Here is a 21,499-nt window from a genome sequence, read left to right as displayed (position 1 = left end):
CGCCCCATTATTTGAGAAGATGTAAAGATTATGTGCAAGATACTTTCCTTGTAATAGGTAAGCTTCCAAATTATTTTAGATAATTATTTTATTATCTAAGACAGGTTACTCTGGACACTATTAGTCAGTATCCTCAACAAAACATTTGTGTAGGCTCCTATAATATCTCCTTTAAAGCAAATCATTTTTGCAAGCTGGATTCCAGTTTCTAGTCTTTCCATTTACCATGTGCTTTTCCTTGGCCCTGCAAAATATCTTTAGATTTAATATCTTCAGAAAAATAAAAACCTTTCTTTGTTCCTAGAAAGGAGTCCTTGAGGGAACCCTGGCTGAGGTACAATCCCATTATGGATTGGAGTTATCACAGTTACGTAACCTTGTGGCTACTCCGGAGGCAGAGCTGCTGCAACTGAAGTCGGATGCCCAGAACCAAGTTGAGGATTACAAGCGACTGGTGGATATTAAAAACAGACTGGAACAGGAGATAGCAACCTACCACTGTGTCCTTGAAGGGTAAGGAGTGGGGAAGATGAGTGCCATCTGCTCAGTTTGTTGATCCAGTTATTTCTATTCCTACAGTTTAGGGATGTCGTAGCCCTGTTGAAACATGGTGGCCATCCACCAACCACCCAGAAAATAAGAGAATATTAATTCTAGAAGGATATGATTTGCTCCTGAGTTGACACGCATATGTTTGGTACAAAAAATATAGATCTCATACATATTTTAAAAAACACATACTCAGGAATGCATTAATTCAAATTTGGCAGGACATAAAGAAACACCACTATCAAAAACCACCTGAATGGGTCTCTCCAATTGAAACAAAATATCACCTAAGTCTAATTTGCTTAGACAACTCCATAAGATACAAAGAACTATTGAAAGAACAATTTATGTTAAAATTAAAGAAGAATTGGAAGAAAATGGGAGACCTCTAGATTGGTGGACGTATTTACAGATACATGATATATATGTATCTGCATGATATGGTTTTCAAATAGGGAAGAGTGGTTTTGATAAGATAATTTTAGGAACAGATACAAAATTAATTGGCAAAATTTATAAATTTCTAGCTGGGATAAAAATTTCGGATATTCGATCCAATTAGACAAATGGGAAAAAAGGTGGACCTTTAACTGGCAAATTACCAAATCAAACACATGTAAAGAAAACCAATGTAAAATGTTCTACTGGTGGCATCAGGCTCCTGAGAGAATTTCAAAAATGTTCCCAAGTGTATTGCCAGCATGCTGGCAATGTAAAAAGAGAAACAATCCTTTTATCATTTGTGGTGGAGTAAGGCAAAAACCTATTGGAATATTATAGAGGAATAGTCATCAAAAATCTTAAAAGAAGAAATAGAGAAAAAACCAGAATTCTTTCTGTTAGTGATTTTCAACAAACCACATAAAAAAGAAGACAAATTCCTGATCACGCACATTTTAACAGCAACTAGAATAATATATGCTCAACTCTGGAAAAATTTGGACATTCCAAAAGAGGAAATGATTATTAATATTTTTTTTAGAATGCGCTGAAATGGATATGTTAACTAAAAGATTAGAAGGAAAAGAAGAAATGGACTACAGTGATCCCTCGATTTTCGCGATCTCGATCTTCGCGAAACGCTATATCGCGATTTTTCAAAAAATATTAATTAAAAATATTTTCCCACCCGATGACGTCACTCTCTTCCTTTCTCATCTTTCTTTCTCTCTCTCTTTCTCTATCTTGCTTCTTCCTCTCTCACACTTTCTTCCTCCCTCTCTCATCTCTTTCTTTCCTTCTCTCTCTTTCTCTATCTCTCCCCCTCTTGCTCTCGAGCAGCGGGCGAGCGGCGGGTGAGCGGCGGGCGGGCAGCAGTGAGGAGCCGAAGATCGGGGTTTCCCCTTTGCGTGGGCGGCGGGGAAGACCCAGGGAAGGTTCCTTCGGCCGCCCAGCAGCTGATCTGCTCGGCAGCGCCGCAGCAGCGAGGAGCCGAAGATCGGGGTTTCTCCTTTGCGTGGGCGGTGGGGAAACCCCGATCTTCGGCTCCTCACTGCTGCGGCGCTGCCGAGCAGATCAGCTGCTGGGCGGCCGAAGGAACCTTCCCTGGGTCTTCCCCGCCACCCACGCAAAGGGGAAACCCGGATCTTCGGCTCCTCGTTGCTGCAGCGCTGCCGAGCAGATCAGCTGCTGGGCGGCGGAAGGAACCTTCCCTGGGTCTTCCCAGGTGCAGAAGTAAAAACACCATCTGCGCATGCGTGACAAGGAAAAAAGGCCGCGCATGCGCAGATGGTGTTTTTACTTCTGCACCACTATATCGCGAAAAATCGATTATCGCGAGGGGTCTTGGAACGGAACCCTCGCGATAATCGAGGGATCACTGTACTATGAAGTTTGGGATAAGTTTTATAACACATTAATAAACAGAACCAAAGATTAATCCAAAATGAATTTGAATGAATGATTTTGTTTGGTACAAAAAATATAGATTTCATACATATTTTAAAAAACACATACTCAGGAATGCATTAATTCAAATTTGGCAGGACATAAAGAAATGCTACTACCCTGTTTCCCCGATAGTAAGACACCCCCGATTGTAAGACGTATCGGGGGTTTCAGGGGGGTCGGCTAATATAAGCCGTACCCCGAAAGTAAGACATATCTCTTACTTTCGGGAAAACATGGGGGTATTGCCGGGGGAGGGAGCCCGATGACGTTGCTTCCAAGCTCCCCGCGCGCCCCTCGCCTTCGCCTCACCGCGGCGCCACTGCCTCTTCCCCGGCTTGGCAAAGCGAAGAACGGCGCTGGTCCTTCGCCCGCCTCCTTTCCGGCAGGCAGGTGGGGCTGCCCAACTGCGCAGAGCGGCTCCTCCCCTCCAGACACACGCTTCCCTGACACGCGTCTGCGGCTCCACGCGTGCACGCCGCTTGGAGCCCTGAGGTTGAACTTGGAAAAGGGCTCACGAGGCTCCTGTCCCGCGGCTGCCCTTCTGGACTCTGGGGAGATGCCTTCGGGAACACGACCCTTTCAATTTTTTTCCAATGTAAGACATACCCCGAAAGTAAGACATAGTGGGGCTTTTGGGGGTAAAAAGAAAGTAAGACACTGTCTTACTTTCGGGGAAACACGGTATCAAAAACCACCTGAATGGGTCTCTCCACTTGAAACAAAATATCACCTAGGTCTAATTTGCTTAGACAACTCTATAAGATACAAAGAACTATTGAAAGAACAATTTATATGTTAAAATAAAAGAAGAATTAGAAGAAAACGGGAGACCCCTAGATTGGTGGACGTATTTACAGATACATGATATATATCAAAAAGATAAGGCAGGATATGGTTTTCAAATAGGGAACAGTGGTTTTGATAAGATAATTTTAGGAACAGATACAAAATTAATTGGCAAAATTTATAAATATCTAGCTGGGATAAAAATTTCGGATATTTGATCCAATTAGACAAATGGGAAAAAAGCAGAGTCCCTGGAAACGCAGGCAGGCAAGGGTCTGTGTATGTGAAGAGTCCCTGGTTCCTCTTTCCTTCAGCTGCCCAGCTTCTTTTAGAAACCTGTTGAATGGGGCAAACACAGGCAGGCAGAGGGATGGGGGTGCAGGGTCCCTGGAAATGCAGGCAGGCAGAGGGGGGTGCAGGTTCCCTGGTCCCTCTTCCCTCCAGCCCCCCCCCCCTCCGGCTTTTTTTGGAAACTGCAGTTTAATGTTTCCAAATGTAAAATAATGCACTTGGGGGAAAGGAATCCTCAATTTGAGTATTGTATTGGCAGTTCTGTGCTAGCAAAAACTTCAGAAGAGAAGGATTTAGGGGTAGTGATTTCTGACAGTCTCAAAATGGGTGAACGGTGCCGTCAGGTGCTTGCACCTAGGTGGGAGGTGGTTGCGGGAGGCGAGCAGAAGAGAGGAAAGAGGAAAAAAGCAAGACGTGCAGATGCAGCAGCAGCAGCAGGGGAAAAAAGGGGAGCCAAGCCGAGACCAGTAATCCAGGAAGAGATAGCCGCCAATCAGCTGGAGCTGCACACACCTCTTCATTTCCGCCAGTGAAACTGTGTTCCACCCTGTCCTGCCTGCTGCACACCCCTGCACACAATTATCTTAAAGCATGCCAGAAAAAATGTGGAAAGCAGCAGTATGTATACAATATAATAACAGTTGGGTTTTGAGTCACCAAATCTCACTGCAATTTACTACCTTGCTTTTGATCTGTAAGCCTCAGATGGTGATTGTTGTATTGGCTAATGTCTTATACTTCATTGTAAGCTTAATATATTTTCAGAGATTTACTTTGGAATCTCTTGTTGAAACTATTAATGTATTACTAGGGATTTTCCATCTCAATACTTTTGCTTGTAAAATACAATTTGTAGGAGGAAAAGCCATGGAAAATTCCAGGCATTTGAAGATTTCACATTCTTTTGCCTTTGTTTCTAGAAGTTTCCCCGATTGCATTGATCCACTATGATTTACTTACTGGAATATCCACATACTTCAGGTGAAGTCATCTTGTTTATCATTTTTCCTTCTAATTTTTAAACCAAGCACATCCAAAGACAATTTTCACAAAATCCTGAATTTAAATCAAAAGATAACAGCAGTATTTCTGCAATACTGGATACAAATTATATTCAATTTGGTATGATTTGAAATATGTTGTAGGATATTCCTTTTATATACTGTCCAACATTTGAGTCATCTAAAGTTTGGTGATGAATGTATTATTAAATTCTAAACATTACTGTAACTTTTAGACAGTTCTCTATGGACTTTGCTCTATACAAATTATATTCCTTACTGCCTTATACAATACACTGATCTAATAATAAATCTGATTGTTTTATAGGCAGAGATGAATGGAAATTGTAATCCTTAGAACTCATTTATCAGAAAATGTCTCAATGTGGAGGGGTCCTAAGAGGTATAATGCTTGAATATAATGCTTTTAACAATAGAAATGTAATCCTTTTCAGAAAATTGGTAGAATAAAATACAATAAACCCATAATTTATGGTCTATGTTGTAACAGACTTTGAAGTTAATTTAAACAAAAACCTGTCTATATTATTCTTTTATATATGTGTAAAATACCATTTGGATTTCTTTCTTTTTTTAAAGTAATTTTTATTAAATTGTTTTAAAAGGTATAGTCAAAAAAGTATATACATTGATATATTTACAATATTTGCAATACACACAAAGAAGAAACATACGCACCGAAACAAACAAAACAAAACAAACAAAAACCACCATGAACAGTTACAAAATTACATTTGGATTTCATGGGCTTTAATGAATTTTTGCTTTAATGAATTCCCCCCTGCCTTTTCACCCTATTACTCCATGCAATGTGAATGAAAATGATTTCTAACACATCTCTAAATTATTTTTCTTTTTAAAAATCCATCAAAAATTATGGAGGACATTTGATCCTGAGTTTAGAATGCTGGATTACAATCAACAAGCCTTGTTCAAGGCCGAGTGCATGGCAGCCTGCGCTCCTTTCATTTGCTCCAGCTTCTGCCAACCTGCCAGTCATAATCATAAGTTGGTAGGTAACACTTTTATGTGTACATTAATGGGGTCATGAAAAGAACCCTTACCAGAGCGTCCCCTGGGCAATGATGATATCACTGGTTAATCCTTTCAACCTGGAAGGACATTTAGTGCTTTCAACATGAAGAGAATTGGGGGATCATCAAAAATGTTCACCAGGATGGGTGAACTATAAATTAATTTTTCATATACTGTAATTTTAAAATGATGTTTGATAGCAGCATTTAATGACCAATCCTATAAATAGTATTTCAGAGCATTAAAATAAGTTGCCAGGTTATTAATTCAATATATTTCACAAATTTGTGGAAGGTGGGGGGGAGAGAAAATTGATTAATTGGTATTGGATGACTAAATGTCTATGGTGATTCTCAATTATCCAGCTCATAGTTGTCCCAAAGGTGCTTTTTTTTTTTCCAAGAGGCAGCTGGACAAGAAAGTATAAAGAATGTTTGGAGCCTTTTTCCCCAAAAAAGGAGAGATTAAAATGCTGGCACAGTAATTTAAGAATTTAACTTGTCTCTATTAAGGACACTGGAAAAGCACCGTTAAGGCCAAGTATACTTGAAAAGAGTATTAGTATTAGTGCGGAATTTCCTCTAGTAAGGAAACTGTAGAAGCTGCAAGAAAATGTAGGCATACTATAGATCAGTAGTTCACAAGCTTTCTAATGCCGCGACCCCTTAATGCAGTTCTTCAGATTGAGGTGACACCCAGCCATAAGTCTAGCACCAATTCTCCCAACAGAGCTTTAAGCTGATTGGCAGGAAGGTCAGAAGGACACCCCCACTATAAACGCCTAATTGGTCAGATAGTAAAAATATGTTCCAAGGCGCCGGAATAGAAGATTTAGTTCCTAACTTGTCTTTTCCCCTGGTCATAGGTGACCCGCGTGAAATGGTCATTCGACCGCCAAAGAAGTCCCGACCCTCAGTTTGAGAACCACTGCTATAGATGGATGCCAGTATCATGTGGTTCCTCCATAAAATGTGAGTGACTGAATCATAGCAATTCCATGACAAGAGCTCACATAAAACCCCTTCCCCTCTGTATTTTTTTTTTACTAAACCTCTTTCATTTTTTCGCAATCATTCTCCACCTATTTGGACAATTTCTTTTCCTTCCTTTAAAAAAATAAAATAAAAAATCATTGTGTTTATTTGGCTTGGAAACTGTAAGGCCAGTTTGGTGTTATTTTGATGAGGTGGATTGAGATCTGTTCAGAGAATTTTGCAATGGCGCTGCAAACTAGCCTCAAGGATGAGGGGGAGGGGGGAACAACCTTGGGCTTGGTTTCCAAAACAATCTCTTATCATGAGGTACAACCAGACAGTCCAGTAAGAGGAAGGCTAAATATTAGTTTTGACCTTAAGTTGTCTATATAAAGAGACTCTCAGTTTGGCTTTCACTCTTCCTTTTGCACTCCTTCTGTAGTCGAAGCCATGCCTACTACCTTTTCCACTCATAGCCTGTCCTCTGGAACCATCCAGGGGCCCAGTGGAAGACGCCTCCTTGCCTTAGGCAGGTCTCAGGCAGTGCCCAGTATCCACAGGGCTATTGGGGACATGGCTGGACTGTCGTATGGTGATGGGCACCCACTTACGGACACAAATATTCTGGACACGAATGAAAAGGGCACCATGAAAAATCTGAATGACCGCCTGGCTGCCTATCTAGACAAAGTGAGTAATCAGATAATGTTTTCCTTATGGCAATATCAGAAAAAAAAAGTAATACTATAAAGGTATGTCTACCTCTGTCTTTAGGACATTTTTGTGGAATATGGGAGAATAAAAGACTGCTGCTTGATAAGGAAGATGTCTGTCTAAGTAACTTACATTTAGCATTTTTTTTTTGTAATCCACCACCTCAATATGAGAACATGGAATCATATTTCTAAGGATAAATTAAAACAACTTTTCTTTTCAGACTTGAGGCAAAGCAAGACACAGCAGAGCAGAACAGGAAAAGGTCCAATTCCTTCCATGGCAGTGACCATGTGTTTAGCCAAGAGTGGTATTACGCCACTTTTTAAAAAAATTTCTTTATTAAATTTTCACAAATATTTATCTCATAGTTTGTTCCATTTTACAGATCATAATCCATCTTTGTTACCTTTGTGTATTCCATTAATCTTTTTACATATTACGTTCAATAGTATACATTATACATTATACAATTATTTGTTTCTTTACCTAATATATTACTTTTCTAAATGATAAATAAGGCCATTTACAAGGTATCTGTTATTTCTTCAGATTGTACTGTTACTTCATATTATATTATTTTTATATTCTCTTTTGAATCCATTCATGCCATTTGTACCATGTTCGTTTTGATTCGTTAATTTTATTTCCCTTAATTTATTTATTTATTTATTTATTTATTTATTTATTTTGTCCAATACACAATGAGGGTTTTAGTGGGTGTATATCAATATACACATAGTAAAATACATGATGAAGGTTATAGAGGAGATACTCATAGTAAAATATATCTAAGAAATAATAGAAAAGAAGATATAGGAATAGAATATATCAATGAAAGAATAGAAGAAGAGATATAGGAATAGAGGAAAGGTATAGGAGATATAGGAGAACAATAGGACAGGGGACGGAAGGCACTCTAGTGCACTTGTACTCGCCCCTTACTGACCTCTTAGGAATCTGGATAGGTCAACCGTAGATAATCTAAGGGTAAAGTGTTGGGGGTTTGGGGATGACACTATGGAGTCCAGTAATGAGTTCCACGCTTCGACAACTCGGTTACTGGTCATATTTTTTACAGTCAAGTTTGGAGCGGTTAATATTAAGTTTAAATCTGTTGTGTGCTCTTGTGTTGTTGTGGCTGAAGCTGAAGTAGTCGCCGACAGGCAGGACGTTGCAGCATATGATCTTGTGGGCAATACTTAGATCTTGTTTAAGGCGTCTTAGTTCTAAATTTTCTAGGACCAGGATTGGAAGTCTAGTCTCATAGGCTATTCTATTTCGAGTGGATGAGTGAAGGGCTCTTCTGGTGAAGTATCTTTGGACATTTTCAAGGGTGTTAATGTCTGAGATGCGATATGGGTTCCAAACAGATGAGCTGTATTCGAGGATGGGTCTGACAAAGGTTTTGTAGGCTCTGGTAAGTAGTGTGAGATTGCCAGAGCAGAAGCTACGTAGGATTAGGTTTACAACTCTTGAAGCCTTCTTGGCTATATTGTTGCAGTGGGCTTTGGCACTTAAATCTTTTGTTATTAGTATACCAAGGTAATTTCATCCATTTCACCCATTTACATTTAGCATTTTTTTTTCTGGAAGAAAGATACATGTGGGATCCTTCCAATTATTCAGTGCTAAAGGAAAGGTGTTGAGAGATGCTTAGATGAATTATTAGTTCACATCCCTTCCTCTATCTACGTAAGACAATGTTTGATAGAAAATTGTGGAAGAGTATGATTTGAGAGGATAAGAGGAAGAAATGAATGGAGTCAAAAGCCAAGAAATTTTCTTTGTTTCTATCATTTGTGTTCTATCTGTTCACGGGTTTCAAGCATGCCCAAGAATTAATCCTAGAAAGCTGAGTACGAACCATGATTTTGTTTGAATGCACCTTATTTAGTAATATCTACTTCAAAACAAAATATAAAGTACCTGATTTACACTGGGAGCCTGGCAGGGCATAAGAGCTCTTTTTTTCTTGAAACATTCTGATCTGCTTTATTTAATGGTTTTATTTATTGAGGAGATTTATTTTTTAATATGAGATTGGGGAGCATATAACCCTGGGAAGCTCACAACATAAAAATTAAACAGAAAAATAAGACAAGAGTATTGACCGTAAAATCATATTTCATGGTGCTCTAAGGCAGTGTTTTTCAACCAGTGTGCCGTGGCACATTAGTGTGCCGCAAGACATGGTCAGGTGTGCGGCGAAGAAGGAAGCTCAGGTTCCGGTCTCGCAACTTTTTGCTGAGAGAGAGAGAGTGAGAGAGAGAGAGAGAGAGAAAGAAAGAAAGAGAGAGGAAAAGAGAGAGAAAGAAAGCAAGAGAGAGAGAGAAAGAGAGAGAGAAAGAGAGTGAGAGAGAGAAAGCAAGAGAGAGAAAGAAAAGAGAAAGAGAGAGAAAGCAAGAGTGAGAGAGAAAGAAAGAGAGAGAGAAAGAAAGAAAGAGAGACAGAGAAAAGGAGAGGAAGGGAGAGAGAGAGAGAGAGAGCAATGAGCAAAAAGGGGAGGAAAAAAGAAAAATGAGAAAATGATTGAGACAGAGAATGAGAGGAAAGAGAGAGAAACAAAAGAGAGAGAGAAGTGACTCTTGATTTAAAGCATATGATAAAAAGCACTCAAAGAATAAGAGAGAGAAAAAACCCAGCCCTCACCTGTTTTTGGAAATGGTTCAAGAGTGTGTATATACACACACACACACACACACCAGGGTGGGAAGGAGACAGGGATGGAAAAAGAGACGAGAGTGTCTTAGGGTGTCATTTTGTGTCATTTTGGTAGGTGGTGTGCCCCAGAATTTTGTAAATGTAAAAAATGTGCCGCGGCTCAAAAAAGGTTGAAAATCACTGCTCTAAGGCAACACTACCACCCCCATATATCTGCCATCAATCTCAAACGTTCTAGCTTTCATTAGAAAACCTCATCTTGTGTGAAATAGTTTCCCAGTGCAACAGAAGCACTCCAGAACACAGCACAATGATAACTTTTTGAGTTTACAGACTAACAATAAATAAATACATTTCTATAAATGATTATGGTCTGCGTTTTATACTCATTTTTGTGATAACAATTGGTTAGTTATATAAATTTTCTTTTCTTTTCTTTATATTGCAGAAAGTTATAAGTGAGACACTGAATTCAAATGATTTGGAATTAAGCAAGGAAATGATTAATTGTAGATTATTTGCAATAATTGTAGATTATTTCTAATGGTCAGTGGTTGTTGTTTTAAATAGCCTGATACATTATCTTTTTTGGATGGAAGTGAGGTAGGCAAGGTTTAATTTTCTTTGAACTCCATATATTTGGTATCGCAGAAACATTGTTTGATTGCACTTTGATGCAACGTGTCATTAGCATGACAACAGGATGGAATTGTCTCTCAGCATGGAGATGATATTCCCTGTCTACACAAATTAGTATCTCTTGTTTTACTTTTCTACAACTTCTGTCTTTATCTCTTGACATTTCTCTCCATTTATGAGCATTTTTAAGAACTACAACTCTAAACACAGGTTTAGAAGAGACAACCATTAAGCCAGAAAATTTAACAAAGAAAATAGAGGATTTTGAAGTATGGATCAATGTTCCCTCTAATTTTTTTTCTAATTTTTTTCCGGTGTGGGTGGAAAAGTATAGTGTCTGAGCGGCAGTCCCTTTGGGAATGGGCGGCATAGAAGTATAAATAAATAAATAAATAAATAAATAAATAAATAAATAAATAAATAAATAAATAAACAAACAAACAAACAAACAAACAAACAAACAAACAAATAAACAAATAAACAAACAAATAAAGTGTGTGTGTATGTGAACTCTTGAACCATTTCCAATAACAAGTGAGGGCTATTGGAAATAGTTCAAGAGTTCACACACACACATATACATTTTTTTCTCTGTTATTATTTGGGTGCTTTTTACCATATGCTTTAAATCAAGAGTCATTTCTCTCTTTCTCGCTCTCTCTTTTTCTCACTTTCTCCCTCTCTTTCTATCTCGCTCTGTCTGTTGCTCTCTCTCTCTCTCTCTCTCTTGTTTTCTTTCTCTCTCTCTCTCTATTGCTTTCTTTCTCTCTCACTCTTTCTATCTCTCTTGCTTTCTTTCTCTCTCTTGTTCTCTCTCTTGCTATCTCTCTCTTCCTCCTTTCACTCTCTCTCTCTTTCTCACTTACTTTCTCTCTCCCTCTCTCTTTCCATCTTGCTCTGTCTGTTGCTCTCTCTCTCTCAGCGAGGGGGCTGAGAGAGCGCTTTCTCCGAGCGCTTCGGGAACGCCTGTCCTGCCTCTACTGCAGCCCCCTTGCTGAAAGCGCGGGACGAAAGCTCTCCCAGCGAAGGGGCTGTGAGAGGGGCGGGGTGGGCATTCCCGAAGCACGCAGAGAAAACCCTCTTGCAGCCCCCTGGCTGGGAGCGCTTTCATCCCGAGGAGAAGTCGCAGCCGCCACTGCCGCGAGAGAAGTCACGCCCCAAGGCAGGAGGTGGAGAAAGCTGGAGAGGGGGCGGATTGGGCGGGCAGGGGGCAGCGGCGAGAGGCCAGGGGCGTGAGGGGGCTGTGGCTTCCTTTCCTTCCACCCACGGGCTGGCAGGGGGATGGGAAGCGGCGGGGCACCTCCGCACTTTCGTTGCTCCCCACCCCCAACTCCAATGCCCGTCTCCTTGCGCGCCCTTGGAAAAGGGTGTGCGGGGGGTATTTTGGGGTGCACGCATGTGTGCGCCCGCAGCTTACAGGGAACAGTGGTATGGATAATCCTCCAGCACAAAAACAACTGAATAAATTGTAATCCACCACCTCAATATGAGAACATGGAATCATATTTCTAAGAATAAATTAAAACAACTTTTCTTTTCAGACTTGAGACAAAGCAAGACACAGCAGAGCAGAACAGAAAAAGTTCCAATTCCTTCCATGCCAGTGACCATGTGTTTAGCCAAGAGTGGTATTACACCACTTTCATTAATTTAAATACAGTATATGCAACTATGTAAATAAGCTTCCAATAACTTTCCCCTATTTAGTACTTTCTAAAGATCTTTAGATTGTATCTTTCTAAGTTCCCAATCATTTAGGAAATGTCCTAGTGGATTCTGCCAATATAACTTCTGAAGACCTCTATTCATGCTCCACTATTCGGTTTTCTCTGGTGATTTTGAAAAGACAGAAGTATTCCCGTTATCATTCTTTCTACATCCAAATTTCAGACTGGGACCAACCTAGGATTGATCCAAGGGTGAAATTCAAAATGTTTCTGTTAAATATTCATGAAGAAGGTTCCAGAGTTCAGAATCTGCATGGAGCCTCCTAAACCATCCTGATTGGTTGCTTCATTTGGTGGGAGACTTGTTACCATGTCAGATAGAGTTTGTTACTTTGTAAACCCTATAAATACAAAGCTGCGGCACTTTCTTTTAGAGCAATTTTAACTGTAACCCGTTTGCGTTAACCCTGTCAGCTCTGGCCGAATAAACAACTGCTAATTCTACCAGTTAACTCTTGGAGTATTTTTCAGTTTCCTTATTAGTTCTGTGGGCATGGCTTGGTGGGCGTGGCAGGGGAAGGATACTGCAAAATCTCCATTCCCACCTCACTCTGGGGCTAGCCAGAGGTGGTTATTTGCCAGTTCTCCAAAATATTCAAAATTTTCGCTTTTTCAGAACCTGCTGAATTTCACTCCTGGATTGAACAATAGATAAGTATAGGATTAAGGTCTATTTCTCTGATTTTTTCCTTCCCTCTCTTACTCTGTATTCCTATCAACCTCAGTAAAGCCATTTCCCCACTGAAGACTTTCAATGGCATCACTCAACCACTGCTGGGGGAAAATAAGGCCTGTTCTCCATACAACTACAGCAACATAACCAGCGGTGGGCTGCTCCTGGTTTAGCCCAGTTCAGTAGCACTGGCAGTGGGAGGCTCCGCCCACTCATCTGGGACACTTCTGCGCATAGGCAGTAGTAAAGGGTTTTAGAACTCACTGCTGAGCTTGAGAAGAGGCTGTGTAGCGAGGAACTGGCCAAGTGCCTAGGGTAGTTTTAAGAATATATAGTATGTTAAAGGTGTGATCAAGGAAGGAAGAAATTGCAGGAGGAAGGAGGGGTTGATTCTCTTCTGCCCTTCAATCTTTCAAATCTAATCTTTGACATTGGTCATTTGAAGTCTGAGGACAACCAGTTAGTAAGGTCAATTATTCATTCAAGTCAATCTATATGTCTGTTGAACTATCCATTTATCTATATCCAAAGGTGACAGAAGTCTCCTCTAAAGTCAAATAGCCAAAGCACATTCAGAGTTTTAAGATTCTGCAAGCTTTCTGATATTTGAGTATTGCCCACAAGATCATATGCTGCAACGTCCTACCGGTCAATGACTACTTCAGCTTCAACCGCAACAACACAAGAGCACGCAACAGATTCAAACTTAATACGAACCGCTCCAAACTTGACTGTAAAAAATATGATTTCAACAATCAAGTTATCGAAGCGTGGAACTCATTGCCGGACTCAATTGTGTCAACCCCTAAACCCCAACATTTCTCCCTTAGACTCTCCACGATTGACCTCTCCAGGTTCCTAAGAAGCCAGTAAGGGGAGTACATAAGTGCACTGGTGTGCCTTTCGTCCCCTGTCCAATTGTCTTTCCTTTCTCTCACTTATCATATATATTTTCTTTCTTTCATATATCCTCTCCTCTAAGTTCACTTTACCCTTATATATATTACTACATGTCTATTTTTCTTCCTATGTATTTGTGTATTGGACAAATGAATAAATAAATAAATAAATAAATAAATAAATTCTAATTCATTTTCATTTCCTTAAACAAGGTGCTGTCCCTTGAGAAATCTAACATGCAACTGGAGCAGAACATCCAAGAGTTCTACACAAAACAAGCATCAGCTGGTATCCATGATATGAGTCCCTATTTCAATGCCATAACTCAGCTAAAGTCTGAGGTATTATTTCTCTTTTTTCCTATTAGGCATCTATACTTTGATATAGAATGTATTAGTGACCTTAAGGGGCACGCATGCCATAGGTTCACCATCACTGATCTAATTAAACAATTGCAATCAAAATGGGCAACTTTTAATAATCATAACCAAACAGAGGAACTAGATCAAACCATTCCCAGGAATATAGTTGCCCTGAAAAATACAGAGCCACCAGAACAGAATCAGAACAGGCCATACCAGAACCAAGATGAAAGGTCTTTAAGTGGGGAATTATCAAGAGTCCCCAGTCTGATTGTGATGCACCAGAACAAATGATAATGCATATACACTCTGCAGTCTGCATTGGTTGATGATCAATTTCTGGTCACAATTCAAAGTGTTGGTTATGACCTATAAAGCCCTTCATGGCTCCTATCAACCTAGCCGTTCGAAAGCATGCAAATGCGAATAGATAAATGGGTACCAGTTTGGTGGGAAAGTGGTATCTATTTCATGTGTCTCAATGTATAGTAATGCACTGCATATGAGCATAGAAGTATCTTTGACAATGCTGGCTCCCTCAACTAAGAAATGGAGCATTGCCCCCTAGTGTTGGATAACACTGTACATAGGAAACCTTCACCTCTAAGCTAGTACTTTACTTAAGCTTATATTTGTATTTGCACATATAATGTGTTATATTAGTGTTGTACATCAGTGATTGAATGACCTCTATAGATACTATATCCTAAATTAAACAATCAAGAATGAAATATTGCTCCCATCTCTTATCTTGGAGTCCTGCACTGACATTATTTGGAATTGAGTAATTAGGATATTTATCAATTTCCTTACTAAATGGTATTTTCTATGATGATATTTTGAAATCTATGCCCCTTCTTTCTACCCCCACCCCCAATAGATTCAAGAGGAGACTTTGAAAAAAGCTGGACTGCTCTTACAGATCGAAAATGCCAGACTTGCTTCTGATGATTTCAGGGTGAAGTAAGTTTAGTTAATCAATGTTGTCCTTTACTTTTGCATCACACACATAACCATATTTGTTTCACAAGGTTTCCTGACTTTAAAAAAATAGCCATGTCTATGAGTCTACGGAGAGGGGCAGCATACAAATCAAATAAATAAGTAAGTAAGTAAGTAAGTAAGTAAGTAAGTAAGTAAGTAAGTAAGTAAGTAAGTAAGTAAGTAAGTAAGTAAGTATATGTACAAGGTAAAAACATGATTACTTCCCCCCATCTATATGAGCACTATTATAGTTAATAACAAGCAACAGCCTGGGCTGCTGATTATACAGGCTGCAAAAAGAAATTTGTGAAATTATAACTAGATAGGATTTTTTCCTTATTCAATTATAATTTATCACTGATGGTGACATACTTTTCTACCAACTCACAGACTAGGGGTCAGCACATTAATGTGATAGATTAGCTGTGCCCCTAAAGAAAAAAATAATATTGAAAATCTATCACCAACAGCAAAGAATTAAAATTAAGATGACTCACTCAAACTACTGATTACAATTCTATGCGAGAATGCTTGTATTTTAATCTGGTCTACATTTGAAAACAAATCAGGCAGCTCACACTTTTTTAATATGTTGATCACAATATAGTTATCCTTGGGATTCAGCACTGCATATACTTTTCAGAAAAAAGAATGCTAAGAGAAGATGTACAAAAGTGTGTATTTGATACTATAAAGCATAAATTAGATAAAGCCTAGGGGGCAGAGGTGGGTTTCAACAGGTTCTGACCAGTTCTACGGAACTGATAGCAGAAATTTTGAATATTTTGGAGAACCTATAAAAAACACCTCTGACTGATCTGTACCCATCTATTTTCTACTTCCCAAGTCTCAATTGATTGGGAGGAAATGGAGATTTTGCAGTATAGTTCCCCTGGAATGGCGTGGGAATGGAAATTTTACAACAGTGATGGGCTACCAAAATTTTTATTACCACATCATGGGCATGGCTTATGCATTTTGTTTCAACATCTTTCAGTGCAAATTGGGTGCTCTGGGGTGGCGCTCCAAATTTTGCTACCGGAACTGCGTTGCTGACCATTCCCATAAGAGCCCATCACTGTTTTATAGTATCCTTCTCCTGCCACACCCACCAAGCCATGCCGACCAACCCACAAAACTGGTAGTAAAATTTATTGAAATCCAACACTGTTGATGGAAGGTATAAAGTGTGCATAAGCACACAGGTGATCCTAAATTCCATGTTTGGGACTTCATATCCATTTAATTCTAGTCTTTTCATAAATGGTGGACTGGAGTCTCCCATGGCTGGGTAGCAAGATCTATATACTAAACTCTCTTGTCTGTAACTGGATGAAACGGTGCATCACCGCCCGGGCAAAACATTTCCAACCAAGTTAACTCAAAAGGATTAATTTACAGAATGTATCCAGAATCTGGGACCGTGACTCACATGGAATTGAGGCTTGTCAAATTTTATAAAGCATTTTACGATGTAATGCAAAATGTCAAAAAATGTCCCTATGGTTACCTTCTGATACTTGATTATGATATACTGTTCAACATGGGCTATTTTCAGGGCAGATACATCTCTGAATGTCTCCCTATATTTTTAATAAGTTTTCAGGTATATTAAAATTGTAGGTATTGAAAAATCTGGTAAGGAAATATCTTTGAAATAATTGACCCAGTGGTCAGACAGTCTAGTATTAAATATAACTGACTCCAAAATTTTCAACTCAATTATTTAAAGAATTCTTTGTTCCAATCAAATTCTTCAATATTTTTTGAGACTAAGAAAAATAATTGTTAATACATTTCAGTTAATGTTTTCTTTTTTATCTCCTTTTCTCTCCCTTTCTATGTATTGGCATTTGAGATCTGCTAATTTTGATTGGCTATCCAAACCAGAACTAAATACTGTATGGGATTATATTTATAATTGTTATGAAATCCTGATTTCTGTATATATATATAATTTTTTTAAATTTATGTTGCCGTACAAATATAGAATTATATTGTAGTATGTTTAACATAATATAAGTATAAAGTAGAGATAGAAAAGATAAAAAAGACATTAGGACAGGAACGGTAGTGCACTTATGCACGCCCCTGTCCATATTCTATGGACATCTCACTAGACATGATTTCCTTGACTGATTTCAACTTGGACTTAAGAAGACTTTATATATTTTATAGCTTTCTTCCTTTAGATATGACCCTCTATATTGTACAGTATGAAGAAACAGTTACAAAAATTGAAGTATGCTTTAAACTTGGGAAATAGAGAAAGCATGAGACAGAAGACTGGCAATAAGATGAAGCTTCCTTGTCTCTTTATTTATTTATTTATTTATTTATTTATTTATTTATTTATTTATTTATTTATTTATTTATTTATTCAATTTTTATGCCGCCCTTCTCCTTAGACTCAGGGCGGCTTACAACATGTTAGCAATAGCACTTTTTTAACAGAGCTAGGCTATTGCCCCCACAATCCGGGTCCTCATTTTACCCACCTCGGAAGGATGGAAGGCTGAGTCAACCTTGAGCCGGTGATGAGATTTGAACCGCTGACCTTCAGATCTACAAGTCAGCTTCAGTGGCCTGCAGTACAGCACTCTACCTGCTGCGCCACCCCGGCTCATTTAACTGTCATTAGATCTAATACCTTTTGAACTGAAGCCAAGAGAGAATAACTGGAGGAAATCTGGATAAGACCATTGTTTGCTGCTCAAATACCTAGATACTTGACCCCAACAGTGCTGGTTAGTTTACTACATAGTCACTGCACCTTGTACAACGAAATTAAATGCCAGTGTACATCATACATAAGAAAACTATTAAAATTTAAAAAACACACACATCCTTCACATTATATGCAATTAAATGGAAAACTCCTGATATTGCATTAATATTACACTAGAGACTCAAGTACAGTATTTGATTATTTTCAGTTATGTAGCCATCAAGAACCATAGCTTGATGTACTATGTGGACCCTTTTGCCTTTTGTAGGCTGGAATCTGAGGTAGCCATGCGCCTGTCTTTGGAGGGAGATCTTGGGGGATTGCGTAAGGCCCTAGAAGAATTCAATGCAAGTCGAACTAGCTTGCAAGTACAAGCTGAAAATCTCCAAGATGAGTTAGACTGTCTCAAAAGAAACCACAAGGAGGTAAATATGGATATATAGCTATGTGAAATTTGTCCATTATATTATGCAAGTTGAGTTACACTTTCTGGATCAATGTTGCCACACAGTGTTTCAAAGGAAGTTATTTTAATTACATGGCTGCTGGAGTACAAATGTTTATTATGTTGTTTCTTTTGTTAGGCTATCTGAGTTTGGAATCTAAATAATAAGGGGGAAGAGTCACAAACAAGCACTAAGGGTAGAGTGCAATTATATTGTATTAGGAAACTGTCAGCTGTCAAAAGTATCTTCACGGCCTGCGATGCCTCAGTTTCTCTAGGTCTGCACACCTAAGGGGTTTTCTTTCCCAGGAGTCTGTGCAGGGCATCTGTAACTGTAGCCTTGTTTTTTGGAAACAGGCTATAAAGGTTTAGGAGCCCAAGGAAGGCTTGGAGTTCAACTTGCTGTTGGTGGAGTGAATGCCATGTTTGTCAATGTGTTAGCCTAAAAAGTCAATCTCAGGCACCTCAGTCTTCGGAGAGGGGCGGCATACAAATCCAAATAATAAATAATAAAATAAAAACCTCCCGCAAGCATTTACTGTGCTTCGCTTTAAGGCCAGCAGCACCTAGTTTAGCCAGAACTATTCTGACTCAGCAATTAAGCTGATCAGGGTCACAGGTTGAGATTAGCACATAATCGAAATACGGCAAGATCCTGGGAATGTTCTCTAATAGGTGTTCCATCACACTCTGGAACAACTTTGGGGCCATGCTAACTCCAAATAGCAGGCTGTGATACTTAGAATCTCCCCTTTGAGTCACAATGGTCTGTGCCTCAGCGATAGCACCATCTGCTGGCAGCTGCTGATATAATCCAGGGCAGGAAGCTTTAAACCATCCCAGACAAATGACTCTCTGATGGAATGTGATCTGGATTCTCAGGAGGGGGAGAATGCATATTAGTTCACAGTAGCCAGTCTTTGAAACCCTTCAGTGTTGAAGCAGGAGGTGACTCTAGGAGGAGTCAGGCTGCTGCTTAATTTCCCAGTACAATGTTTGTTTTTTCCAGGGCCCACCTATGACAATTTAATTTCATCTAATTAATATTTTGTTGCAACATTGCTGGTCACTGTCCATTGCTATCAAGCTCTTTCCTGTCGGCGACTACTTCAGCTTCAGCCACAACAACACAAGAGCACACAACAGATTTAAACTTAATATTAACCGCTCCAAACTTGACTGTAAAAAATATGACTTCAGTAACCGAGTTGTTGAAGCGTGGAACTCATTACCGGACTCCATAGTGTCATCCCCAAACCCCCAACACTTTACCCTTAGATTATCTACGGTTGACTTATCCAGATTCCTAAGAGGTCAGTAAGGGGCGAGTACAAGTGCACTAGAGTGCCTTCCGTCCCCTGTCCTATTGCTCTCCTATATCTCTTATACCTTTCTTCTATTCCTATATCTCTTCTTCTATTCTTTCATTGATATGTTCTATTACTTTATCTTCTTTTCTATTATTTCTTAGATATATTTTACTATGAGTATCTCCTCTATAACCTTCATCATGTATTTTACTATATGTATATAGATATATACCCACTAAAACCCTTATTGTGTATTGGACAAAATAAATAAATAAATAAAATAAACAAACAAATAAACAAATAAATAAATGATATCTGGCTGGTGTCTTATACTAATACTATACTATACTAAATAGTATATTTACTACTAAATAGTAAATTTAGTATAATAGTATAAGGGCAGACTAGATGGATCATGACGTCTTTTTCTGCCGTCAGTCTTCTATGTTTCTATGTTTCTAAAATTCTGAGCTGTTTTTTCCACTCCATAGGAGATGGCTCCTCTCCAGGGGCATCTGGGTGGTACTGTCAACGTGGAAGTTGACTCCATGCCTGGCACTGATTTACAAAAAATCCTGAATGAGATCCGTGACCAATATGAGGGTGTCATGGAGAAGAATCGCCAGGAAGCTGAAGCTTTGCACCAATCTCAGGTGAGAAAAGATCTGGCGAAGAAAAATACTAAAACATCTCTTCCCTTTCAGAAGAGAGAGGATACAAACATTATGTGAGCTTATATACATCTGTAGGAGCTAGAAAGAGCCCAATATAAAAATAGAAGAAATTTGTTTTGGCTCACCAGGGCTGATATTCAGCCTGTTGCCTTCTGGTATAACTAAGAACGTGGTCTCATTGCCCAAATGCTGTATGTAGGTATGTATAATGGAAGGGGAAGCTTTCAGGCAGCATTAAGTCATGATTATGGCCCTGACACCATACATACTTGTTTGTAATTATTCTAGTTTATTTTTTAATTTTTATTTATTTATTCAATTTTTATGCCGCCCTTCTCCTTAGACTCAGGGCGGCTTACAACTTGTTAACAATAGCACTTCTTAACAGAGCCAGCCTATTGCCCCCACAATCTGGGTCCTCATTTTACCCACCTCGGAAGGATGGAAGGCTGAGTCAACCTTGAGCCGGTTATGAGATTTGAACTGCTAACCTTCAGATCTAGTCAGCTTCCATGGCCTGCAGTACAGCACTCTACCTGCTGCGCCACCCTGGCTCTTATCTCCTAGTTACTCTTTCATTCGGATTCAAATATCTATTTCTTTTTAAAGCAAGGCCTACAGGGTGGGGATAAAGATTAGAGTGATGCTGATAATAATGAAGATGAAGAACATATGCAATATATCCCAGAATGGTTGTCACCCATGGATGCACAGATATAACCAAATACACTAAATATTGACAAAAGCAAGAGATTTTGGTTATTACCTTTAAAGCCCTAAGTGGCTAAGGGCCAGTCTATTTAATGGACTGCTCTTTCCCTCATACTTCACTGCCGCCAGTAAGGTCCCATAGAGTCGGCCTTCTCATTGTCTACAACTAGACAATGTCGCTTGGGGGGGCCTAGGGGAAGAGCTTTTTCTGTGGGTGCCCTGGCCCTCTGGAATCAGCTACCCCAGAGATTTGTACTGCCTCCCACCCTCTTTGCCTTCCATAAGAGTTTGAAGACACGCTTGTGCCGACAGGCCTGGGGACACAAGTCTTCAGCCCCTTTCTATGAATGAATGTATGTTGAGTGGAATATGTGCTGGCAGATTAGAAATGACTGTTTTTAAATTAAATTGAGGGTTTGAA

General features: G+C 39.3%; 1 protein-coding gene across 6 annotated transcripts in view; it reads left to right on the top strand.

The window, feature by feature from the left end:
* Positions 1-340: 340 nt before the first annotated feature.
* The window catches only part of LOC139153067 (keratin, type I cytoskeletal 19-like), a 47,452-nt gene continuing 26,293 nt past the window's right edge, over positions 341-21,499 (top strand). For 2 of the 6 annotated variants that reach the window (XM_070726614.1, XM_070726620.1), the window contains exons 1-10: positions 4,047-4,134; positions 4,437-4,497; positions 4,846-4,920; positions 5,421-5,550; positions 6,439-6,544; positions 6,990-7,237; positions 14,077-14,205; positions 15,107-15,189; positions 18,207-18,363; positions 20,185-20,346. In XM_070726614.1, coding sequence (XP_070582715.1) covers positions 4,856-4,920; positions 5,421-5,550; positions 6,439-6,544; positions 6,990-7,237; positions 14,077-14,205; positions 15,107-15,189; positions 18,207-18,363; positions 20,185-20,346 — 1,080 coding nt within the window. In that variant the 5' untranslated portion in view covers positions 4,047-4,134; positions 4,437-4,497; positions 4,846-4,855. Of the gene's footprint in view, positions 514-4,046; positions 4,135-4,243; positions 4,261-4,436; positions 4,498-4,845; positions 4,921-5,420; positions 5,551-6,438; positions 6,545-6,989; positions 7,238-14,076; positions 14,206-15,106; positions 15,190-18,206; positions 18,364-20,184; positions 20,347-21,499 lie in introns of those variants that run through there. The other 4 variants (XM_070726615.1, XM_070726616.1, XM_070726617.1 and 1 more) reach the window with 4 other exon arrangements.

The sequence above is a fragment of the Erythrolamprus reginae genome, chromosome Z, assembly GCF_031021105.1.
Source record: "Erythrolamprus reginae isolate rEryReg1 chromosome Z, rEryReg1.hap1, whole genome shotgun sequence".
NCBI lineage: Eukaryota > Metazoa > Chordata > Lepidosauria > Squamata > Dipsadidae > Erythrolamprus > Erythrolamprus reginae.
The sequence above is the reverse complement of the archived record's forward strand: the minus strand, read 5'-3'. Positions and strand labels throughout refer to the sequence as shown.